At 47.7% G+C, this 11188-nt stretch overlaps 1 protein-coding gene across 1 annotated transcript; it reads left to right on the top strand.

Moving 5' to 3' along the window:
- Positions 1–3943: 3943 nt before the first annotated feature.
- Positions 3944–10360, top strand: marveld1 (MARVEL domain containing 1). Its single transcript, XM_078413311.1, has one exon. The coding sequence runs from the start codon at positions 4211–4213 to the stop codon at positions 4730–4732; it is 522 nt and encodes a 173-aa protein (XP_078269437.1). The 5' UTR covers positions 3944–4210; the 3' UTR covers positions 4733–10360.
- The last annotated feature ends 828 nt before the right edge of the window (positions 10361–11188 follow it).

Here is an 11188-nt window from a genome sequence, read left to right as displayed (position 1 = left end):
CACCTTGGGGGAGGGGAGCGGTGGGGGATTTACAGTTGTTAATGGAGATGAACTGGTGCCTGTCAGAGAGGTAAGATTTGAACCAGGATAGGGCTGTGCCGGTGATGTTAAAGGAGGTTTCAAGTCGGGTGAGGAGAATGGAGTGATTTATGGTGTCAAAGGTGGCGCTGAGGTCAAGTAGGATGAGGATGTTGAGGTTGCCAGCGTCGGAGGAGAGGAAAAGATCGTTTGTGATTTTGAGGAGCGCAGTTTCAGTACAGTGGTTGGAGCGGAATCCGGATTGGAAAGTTTCATACAGGTTATTGGTAGAGAGGTGGTATTTGAGTTGGGAAGCTACAGCACGTTCCAAAACTTTGGACAGAAATGGTAGGTTGGAGATTGGTCTGAAGTTGTTTGGGGTGTCAGGGTTGAGACCAGGTTTTATCAGAATGGGGGTGACAGCAGCGATTTTGAGGGATGGCGGGATGATGCCAGTGGACAGGGAGGAGTTTATTGTTGCAGTGATAAGTGGAGAGAGAGCAGGAAGGCAGGCCTTGACAAAGCTGGAGGGGATGGGGTCCAGAGAGCAGGTGGCAGTTTTTTATTCCTGTGAAGAGGTCAGAGAGGTCGGTGGTGGAGACTGGGGAGAACTGAGGCAGGGGTTGACAGGATAAGGGGGGGCAGGTGGTTTGAGGGGGAGCAGGTGCGTTGGTGGTTAAGGTGCTGTAGATGCTGTCTATTTTGCTTTGGAAGAATGAAAGGAAAGTGGTGCATTTGTCAACTGTGAATGATTGGGAGATGGTGTCCAGGGGGCTGAGGAGTTTGTTTATTGTAGAGAAGAGTGCTTTTGGGTTTCCGGAGCCAGAGTGAATTATTTGAGAGTAGTAGGTGGAGTGGGCGCGGGAGAGGGCATCTTTGTAGTGCTGCAGGTGGTTTTTGTAGGCTTGGGAGTGAATTGTGAGACCTGTTTTGTTGCGGAGTCTTTCAAGTTGGCGGGCATGAGTTTTCATCATGCGGAGTTCGGGGGTAAACCAGGGAGCAGAGTGGGTGAAGGAAACTGTTTTGGTTTTTCTAGGTGCAAGCTGGTCGAGGCAGGAGGAGAGAGTGTGGTTGTAGTAGTCAGTGAGGTCAGAGGGGCTGTGGAGGTCAACGAAGGGAGAGGCAGACATTATTTCAGAGAGGGAGGATGAGAGCGAGGTAGGTGAAACAGAGTTCAGCTTACGGAAGTTGATTTTGCGTTTTAGGTACATAAGAGGATTAAACAATCAATTCCCTGCATATCCATGTACCTAAATAAAAGTCACTTAAATGTTTTGATCATATCTACCTCCACCACTAAAGGAGATGAGGAGGGCAAGTTTCTCATGCAGAGGGTGGTGGGTGCATGGAACGTGCTGCCAGGGGTGGTGGGGGAGGCAGATATGATCGTGGTGTTTAAGAGACTTTTTGAGACAGTAAATGGAGCGATAGTAATCATCTCTTCCCCAGCCAACAATGGGCCATTATGGGCTCCACCCCTCCTGGGTCATCTGTTGCTGGCCCTGATTTGTTCTGGTCTTTTCCAGTTCCCCTCCTCTACTTTCAGTCTGAAGAAAGGGTCCAGCCTGAAACGTTACCTGTTCCTTTCTCTCCAGAGATTTTTTTATTTAGAGATACAGCGCGGAAACAGGCCCTTCAGCCCACCGAGTCCGCGCCGCCCAGCGATCCCCGCACATTAACACTATCCTACACACACTAGGGACAATTTTTACATTTACCCAGTCAATTAACCGATATACCTGTACGTCTTTGGAGTGTGGGAGGAAACCGAAGATCTCGGAGAAAACCCACGCTGGTCACGGGGAGAACGTACAAACTCTGTACAGACGGCGCCCGTAGTCAGGATCGAACCTGAGTCTCCGGCGCTGCATTCGCTGTAAGGCAGCAACTCTACCACTGCGCCACCGTGCCTTAATGCTGCCTGACCCTGAGTTACCCCAGCACTTTGTGTCTATCTTCGGTATAAACTGTAGATGGGGCATGTTGGTTGGCATAGGCAAGTTGGGCCGAAGGGCCCGTTTCCGCAGGTCTCCATGACTCTATATGGGAGAGAAATACAATCAATGTTCCACACAGAAACAAGCCAGTCATATTCTCACTGTTCACATCTGGAATGAGGAAAAGAGTTTTGTTTAGAGATACAGCATGGAAACAGGCGCTTCAGCCCATCGAGTCCATGCCGACCATCGATCGCCCGTTCACACTAGTTCTCTGTTATCCCACTTTCTCATCCACTCCCTACACACTAGGGGCAATTTGCAGAGAGCCAATTAATCTACAAACCCACACGTCTTTGGGATATGGGAGGAAACCAGAGCACCCGGAGGAAACCCATGCGGTCACAGGGAGAACATGCAAACTCCACACAGACAGCAAAGGATGACGTTCATTTGTGATCTTAATTTTCCCACTGTAAATTGCTCCTAGTGTGCAGCTGGGTGAGAAAGTGGGATAGTATGGAACTAGTGTGAATGAGTGATCGATGGTTGGCGTGGACTCGGTGGTCCAAAGATGTGCAACTGTCCACTGTCTCCCCACAAAGTGTCATATAACTCAGTAAGACGCCCTTCAGCCCCTCTTGTCCATGCTAGTCACGCCCACCAAGTTGGCAGTACTGGACTTGTTCCATTTGCCTGCATTTGGCCCATATCCTAAACCCTTCCTATCCACATACCTGTCCAAATGTCTTTTAAAAGGCGTAATTGAATCCAGTTCTATAGCTTCCTTGTTTCAGATACAGACTACTCTATGAGTGAAAAGGTTTCCCCTGAGGTCCCTCTTAAATCTCTCCCCTCTCACCTTAAGCCTGTGCCCTCTAGTTAGAGAATCCTCTACCCTGGGAAAAAATCTGTGAGCGTTCACTTTATCCATGCCCTCATGATTTTGAACACCTCAACAAGGTCACCCCCCCCCCCCCCATCAGCCTCCTTACACTCCAAAGAAAGAAGTCCTCCTTACACTCCAAAGAAAGAAGTCCTAGCCTGTCCAACCTCTCCCTGTATCTCAGGGGGAGGGCGGGGGAAGGGGTGGGTAGGGGGGAGGGAGGGGGGTAGTGTGGGGGAGGGGGAGGAGGGGAAGGGGGGGAGGGAGGGAGGGAGGGGGAGGGAGGGAGGGAGGGGGAGGGAGGAAGGGGGAGGGAGGGGGAAGGGGGATAGGGGGTGGAGGGGGTGAGGGGGGTGGGGAGGGAGGGAAGGAGAGGGTGCTGCACCAATGCAGGAGAGGTTTGGGTCCAACGGGTCCACTTGGTCTAGTCCTTCCTATAGCAGGCGACCAGAACTGCACAACAATACTCCAAGTGTGGAATCACCAACGACTTGCACACCATGTACAGCCATTGTCCTCTCCCTTTCATCCACCATCTCTTGTTCCCACTCAGATTGGGAAACATATTTATTCTGTGATGTTGGGAGGAACTGTTTACTCTTTGTTAATCTCTCCCAGTGGGGAAAAACAAGAACTTACTCCACGAATACAGTAACCAATGAATGTTTAAAAAATCCTTTAAAACTTACCAGCAATCAGAATGGAGGGGGGGGGGGGGGCAAAAAAAGGGACTGATGATTGCGGAGGGAGGGAAATTGGGGGGAAAGTTGAAAAAGTGGCAGTGGGGAGAAAAAAAAATTTGAATTTTAATCTTTGGGGAAAAGAAGAAACGATTAAATAAAAATAGTTTTTTTTTTCAAATAGTTCAGACTAATAACTTATGCAGGATTTCTAAAGTCTAGATCAGAACAGCATGAAACGTCAAGGTAAATAAAGCATGTTTAAAAAGTTAAAATAAAGAAAAGCAACAGAAAGAAAAGTAAGGAGGTTTCAGAAAAGTTTTGTAGACCGAAAAAAAACGTTTTTTCAAACATAACAGCTTTGGAAGGAAGTGACTTGATCGAAAGGAAAGGAAGTTCGGAAAAAAAAGAAGTAATTTAGATCATTGAGTTTAGAAAAAAAACAACACGTTGGGAGATTTTACGTTTACAAATTAAACGAGTCGCGAAAAGAAAACAGAATTGTAAAAAAAAGCACTCAATAGTTTGGAACAGTGGCATGTTTTTTTCGTGACTTTAAAAAAAAAAAAGTTTGAGGATGTTGGAGAGGGGTTGAGGGGAGGGGAGGGGATCAGACCAGCCACAGGAAGCGGAATCGTGACGGCCTCCTCTGTCTCCTCTCCTGCACCTTTGCTTTGCCCTGGGAGTTTATGGACAAGTCCACCCCGGGCCAGCGCTCCAACATGCCGCCCCAAGCCGGGTTGGCATCGCTCCGCACAGAGTTCCTGAGGAGCGGGCTGGGGGTGTTGCGGATCTTGCAGCTGATGGTGGGGACCGTGGTCTGGGTCACCATCGCGGTCAGCAAGTACGACGGAGCCCTGCACTACGTGGTCTTCGTGGCCGTCTTCTTCTGGCTCTCCACCCTGGCACTCTTCTTTCTCACCTTGCTGGGCAAGAGCGACCTGGTCCCAGTGCTGGGCGGCGAGAGATGGATCTTGACCAACGCCGTCCACGACGGGCTGGCCACCCTGCTCTACCTGGTGGCCTGCTACCTCATCGGCAGCAAGACCAGGGAGAAGAGCTTCTGCCACCTGCCCGCGTACAGCTACCATTGCCCTTACAAGGTCTACTTAACTGCCACTGTCTTCGTCTGCGTCTGCACACTGCTCTACCTGATCTCAGCTGTCTATTGTTCCTGCAAGAAATGTCGTGGTGAACAGGCTGTCATCTAGCTCTTGCCTCCTGAAGGAGAGAGAGAGAGAGAGAGAGAGAGAGATAGAGAGAGATAGAAAGAGAGAGGGAGAGAGAAAGAAAGAGAGAGAGAGAGAGAGAGAGAGACTTTGACTTTAGGATTCCATGCTGACCCATCTCGCCTTCAACGCCAACACACAACCCAAGAGTTGCAGAGAAGGGTTAAAAGAAGAATCTCAACCTTGGACTTTTACAAAATGGCAACAAGACCTGTCCACTCTTGCATGCGGTCTCAGTGGACTATTTATTTGATCTTTGTACTCGTCTGGGATTGTGCTTATTAGGTATGGCAATACTTTACTGAACTGTATGCAAAAAAAAGAATTTCACTGTACCTCTGTCTGTACACGTGATAATGAGGAACCATTGAACCCAAAACATCGCCCGTCCATTTCCCTTCCGCGGATGCTGCCTGGCCCGCTGAGTTCTTCCTCCAATGTCTTTGTTCTAGAGTCCAGCATCTTGCGTCTCAGATTTCGACCAGGGTGCCATTGGTACAGTAGGCGTAAGTCGTAGAAACAGGCCACCTTCTCTTCTGCACGCTCGGTCTCCCAAAGAGGGCAAAGTTCCAGAGAAATAAAGATGGGAGCCCAACCGAAACACGGAAATTGCCACTGAAAACCCAAAACGTCACCTATCCACGTTCTCCAGAGAAACTGCCTGATGCGCTGTGTTCCTCCAGCACTTTGTGTCCTGTGATGTAAATCAGCGTCTGCAGTTCCTTGTGTCTGCATTTTGTTTTCATCAGCTGAAGATGAGAAGACTCGTATGGATTATTTGCTGAAAGACCTGAAACAACTGGAGTTGAGTGTCGTGTGTGCGTGTTGTTAAATTTTGTTTATTATTGTCACGTGTACCGAGGTACAGTGAAAAGCTTTTTTTTTTGTTGTGTGCTATTCAGTCAGATTATATACATGATTACAATCAAGCTGTCCACAGTGTGCAGATTACGTGTGAGTGTGTTTGTGTGAGAGGGAGAGGTTTGTGTGTGAATAGATTATAGATTATACACCCCCCCCCTCATCCCCTACCATTTAATTCCCTCAAAGGGTCGGAGTTAAATCTTTCCCGACTAACATTCCTGCATAATATTTGGCAAAGCTTTAATTCATCCTTCCTATCCTCCCCTCGCCCCATTTGCCCTTTCCAGAACATTCCACAGAGATCTTGGGAGCTGAATTAATTTTCTGTTGATAAGATGAATGGACCACTGTACTGTACAGGGAGAGGGAGAGACATATGATCATAAAGACTTTTATACAAAGACTTCACTGGCAAGCAAAGTACTTCCAAAGGTTTTCAAACTGGTATTTATAGAGTGATACAGCACGGAAACAGGCTCTTCGGCCCCACTCATCCATGCTAACCAAGGTGCTCCTTCAACACTAGTCCCATTTGCCCACATTTGGCCCATATCCCTCAAAACCTTTCGTATCCATGTACCTGCCCATGTGTCTATTAAATGTTGACTCCTCCCTTCCAGATATCCCCCCATTGCAATCAATCTGAAGAAGGGTCCCGACCCGAAACACATCACTGATCCATGTTCTCCAGAGATACTGCCTGACCCGCTGTTTTACTTCTGCGCTCTATGTATTTTTTTGTAAAGCAGCATCTACAGTTCTTTGTTTCTGCATCTTTTAAATGTTGTTGTAGTACCTGCCTCAACTACCTCCTCTGGCAGCTCGTTCCATGGACCCACCACCCTCTGTGTGGAAACGTTTCTCCTCGGGGTCCTATTAAATCTTTCCCCTCGCACATTAAACCTATGTCCTCTGCTTTTTGATTCCCCAACTCTGGATAAAGAAGACTCTGCGTTTATATGAGTGCTAATGTTTAATATGCCTGTGTTTCTTGGAGATTAGAACACTTCATTCTACCCTTCAAATCACCCCAAAGGAAAGTGTAATTATTCATGTTTTAGAGTCAACAGCGTGGAAACAGGACCATCAGCCCAACTTGCCCACGCTGACCAAAATGCCCCATCTGCACTAGTTCCACTTGCGTTTGGCCCTTATCGCTCTAAACCTATCCTATCCATGCACCTATTTAAATGTTTCTGAAAATGTTGCGATAGTACCTACCTCAACTACCGGCAGCTCACTCCATACACCCACCACCCTTCGTGTAAAAAAAAAAAGTACCTCTCAGGTTCCTATTAAATCTTTCCCCTTTTACCTTAAACCTATGCCCTCTGGTTCTCGATTCCCCTACTCTGGGCAAAAGACTGTGCATTTACCCGATCCATTCCTCTCGTGATTTTGTACACCTCTATAAGATCCCCCCTCAACCTCCTGTGCTCCAAGGAATAGAGGCCTAGCCTGCCCAACCTCTCCCGATAGCTCATGCCCTCGTGTCCTGGCAACATCCTCGTAAATCTTCTCTGACACTCAGGCACAAAGTCTGAAGAAGGTTCCGAACCGAAACGTCACCTGTTCCTTTTCTCTAGGGATGCTGCCTGACCAGCTGAGTGGCTCCAGCACATTGTGTCTATCTTCGGCATAAACCAGCATCTGCATTTCATTCCTACACATTTTCTCTGCACCCTTTCCAGTTTGACAACATCTTTCCTATAACATGGTGCCCAAAACGGAATACAATACTCTAATTGTGGCCTCAGAGAGTATAGAAAAAAGTTACCCCTGAGGTGCCTGTTACATCTTACACCGATATCCTCTGGTTCTTGATTCGCCTACACTGGGCAAGAGTAGGTTGCCTGTGCGTTTGATTGTATTGAAGTCGTAGAACTGGCAGGTCCTTCCAAGTCTGAACCTGCCCTGTCTGGTGGGTAACGGTGTAGACTGGGCTTGTGCAATCAGTTTTGCAGTTTTGAAATTTTACAAAGTACTGCTCCTTAGATTTAACTCAAATTATACCCCTGCCTACCTAATTAAAGTGGTGCCGAGCGCCAGGAGTATCAGACATCACGGCGACCTGATTAATGTTTCAGCGCTGGGCAGAGTTCCAATGATGGGGCAATTGGATTTTAGGATAGGTCATTGTCATAGGGTTATACAGCATGGAAACAGGCTCCTTGGCCCAACTTGCCCACACCAACCAACGTGTCCCATCTACACCTACGTTTGGCCCATATTCTTCCAAACATGTCCTATCCATGTACCTATCCAAATGTTTCTTTAATGTTGTGATTGTACCTGGCTCACCTACCTCCTCTGACAACTGGTTCAATACACCCACCACCCTTTGTGTAATAAAACGTTACTTCTCACGATCCTATAAAAATCTTCCCCCCCCCTCACCTTAAACCTGTCCTCCGGTTCATAAGAGCTGCCACGTTTCCTGCACCCTTCAAGTTCAGAGTTGCTAAAGACATTAGCGTCTTCACTTGAAGGCCCGTTGTCCTGTCGACGTCACTGGGTCGGAGTTGCAGGGGTCGGCCTGGCCAGGCGATGTTGTCCATGTCCTCCATCGCTCCCTGTCAAGTCATTGGCAAGGCCAGCGTTTATTGTCCATCCCCAATTGGCCTTGAACAGCAACCATCTTGAAACACACGGTGATGCAGCGTCAGAGTTGCCGCCTCACAGCGTCAGAGACCCGGGTTCGATCCCGACATTGGGTGCTGTCTGTACGGAGTTTGCACATTCCATCCTCCACACTAGGGGCAACTTACAGAAGCCAATTAACCTACATACCTGCACGTCTTTGGAGTGTGGGAAGAAACTGGAGCATCCGGAGAAAACACACCCGGTCGCAGGGAAAACGCGCAAACTCCGTACTGACAGCACCCGTAGTCAGGATCGAACCTGGGTCTCTGGCGGATGTGAGGCAGCAGCTCTACCCGCTGCGCCATCGGGCCGCCACTAGATGGAATTTAATGAAGGGGTTTGGGGAGAGTGTGGTTCATTTGGCATAAAATGTGGGTTGGAATGTAATGGAAAGGATTGGCAGTTTATATTTAGATAACAGATACCCAGAAGTGGGTTCCTAGTTGGAATTTTAGCCGGCCAGTTCTACTGGCAGATGCTTGTAAGTGTGCTGCACATTGGAATGTATTAAAAATGCATCAATTTTATGGATAAAGTGCGATTCCAAAGAACAAGCTCGCTATGAACTAATGCTCGTAGAATGTCAAACGTTAGGATGAATCTCGCTTTCATGAAGGAGCCTCCTAGATCCAGCTGTTGTTACAGCTGCTTTGTATCCCAGCAACCTAACATTACCCAGGCAAAGGGATAAGTCACGTTCAAGTAATTGGTGGAAGTGTCTCTCCCACTCCCCCTCTCTCTCTCTCTCTCTCTCTCTCTCTCTCATGTTCCCATCCACTGCTTCCGTACCCTCCACCCCATCAGTTCTACGCCCCAGCCAGACGCAAGGTTCTGGAGTAACACAGCGGGTCAGGGAGCACCTTTTGAGAAAAGGAATAGGTGACGTTTGGGGTCGGGACCTTTCTTCAGACTGAGAGTCAGTGGAGAGGAAAACTCTTCTCGACCTGAAAGGTCACCTATTTCTTCTCTCCAGAGATGCTACCTGTCCCGCTGAGTTACGACAGCATTTTGTGCTTCTCTTCGGTGTAAACCAGCATCTGCAGTTCCTTCCTGCGCAGTTCTACGCCCATCTTCAGCTCGAGTTTGCGAAGGGAATATTTTTCTGACGATGGGATGGGGGTGTTCCCTCTCTCCAAAGGCATGTGGGCGACCCACAAGTTAGAACATGAGACATTGGAGCAAAATTAAGCCATTGGGTCCATCGAGTCTAAAGTTTTGGACAAAGTCAACTTATGGATGTCTGTAAAAACAGAACCGGTTCATAACCCGTGGACCGTCTTTGTGTCTTTCCCCCATTCTAAAATGTTTTGCAAATGATTGATTGAGTCACACAAAAATGAATGATTAACTATTGTATTTATTGCTCCCGAGTTTCCCTGGGAAACACACTTGCAGTGAACATGTCCTGGAGATTGTACCTGATTCCATGGGTAAGCCAACAATACCCAGGTAAACACACCAGGACAATGAAAACTGGGGCTGATGTATTTTTGGGAAAGGTATCTTTGACTTACTGTATCACACAGTGTGCTGGAGTAACTCAGCGGGTCAGGCAGCATCTCTGGAGAACACGGAGAGGTGACGTTTCGGGACGGGACCCTTCCTCAGACTGATTGTGATGGGGGGGATCGGACTCCAAATTTGTTGAAGTGTGGGGTTAGGGGCCGAAGATGGGTCCTGGCCTGAAACATTACCTATCCGTTCCCTTCACAGATAGATAGAGGACGTCTCGGGTCGGGTCCCTTCTTCAGGCTTGACACGTCGCCTATCCATCTTCTTCACAAATGCTGCCTGACCCGCGGAGTTACTCCAGCACTTTGTGTCTTTTTTTTGTAAACCAGCTCCTGCAATTCTTGGTGTCTTTATTATATAGCACGCTTTATTCTCAATAAACAATGCCTGTAGAGTAGGTTTTAAATGTATCCTTGAGTTCTATTTACACATTCCACTGAGCACACCATGAATGGTGTTACATATATATTTTTTATTATTAACGTTAAGCTGTTTTCGCGGGAGAATGTATCTGTTCCGTTAGGATGTATGTTTGTTTATCGACATAATTTCTTGTGCGTTAGGCTCAATCCAAACTTATACAGAGTAAAGCGGGATTTCACACTCTTGTGTTGTGACGTGACTGATTATTTTTCTCTGTTGATGTATCCTCCGTTCTCTACCCTGGCCCTCACTGTGGACCTCGCTCGGTGTGGGGTGGCCATTCCCTCATTCTCCACACAGGGAGGTACACAGGAAGAAAATTCCCGACCCGAAACATCACCTATCCATAAGAAATAATGACACAGAGTGCTGGAGTAACTCGGCATCACAGTGGCACAGCAGGCAGAGCTGCTGCCTCACAGCGCCAGGGACCCGGGTTTGATCCTGAGACTATGGGTGACTGTACGTTCTGCCCATGTCCTGCGTGGGTTCCTTCCCATATCCCAAAGATGTCCAGGTTTGTAGGCTAATTGGCTTCTGTAAATTGACCCTAGTCTGCAGGATGGAAGTAGTATATGGGTGATCGTTGGTCAGCGTAGACTTGGTGGGCCGAAGGGCCTGTTACCATGATGTATCGCTAAACTAAACTAAACTAAATAGACAATAGGTGCAGGAGGAGGCCATTCGGCCCTTCGAGCCAGCACCACCATTCAATGTGATCATGGCTGATCATTCTCAATCAATACCCCGCTCCTGCCTTCTCCCCATACCTCCTGACTCCACTATCCTTAAATAATAATAATAATAATAATAATAAACATTTATTTTAATAAATGCTCTATCTAGCTCTCTCTTGAATGCATTCAGAGAATTGGCCTCCACTGCCTTCTGAGGCAGAGAACTCCACAGATTTACAACTCTCTGACTGAAAAAGTTTTTCCTCATCTCAGTTCTAAATGGCCTACCCCTTATTCTTAAACTGTGGCCCCTTGTTCT

This window comes from Rhinoraja longicauda, chromosome 16, assembly GCF_053455715.1.
Source record: "Rhinoraja longicauda isolate Sanriku21f chromosome 16, sRhiLon1.1, whole genome shotgun sequence".
Taxonomy (NCBI): Eukaryota; Metazoa; Chordata; class Chondrichthyes; order Rajiformes; family Arhynchobatidae; genus Rhinoraja; species Rhinoraja longicauda.
This window is presented reverse-complemented; position numbering and strand designations above follow the sequence as displayed.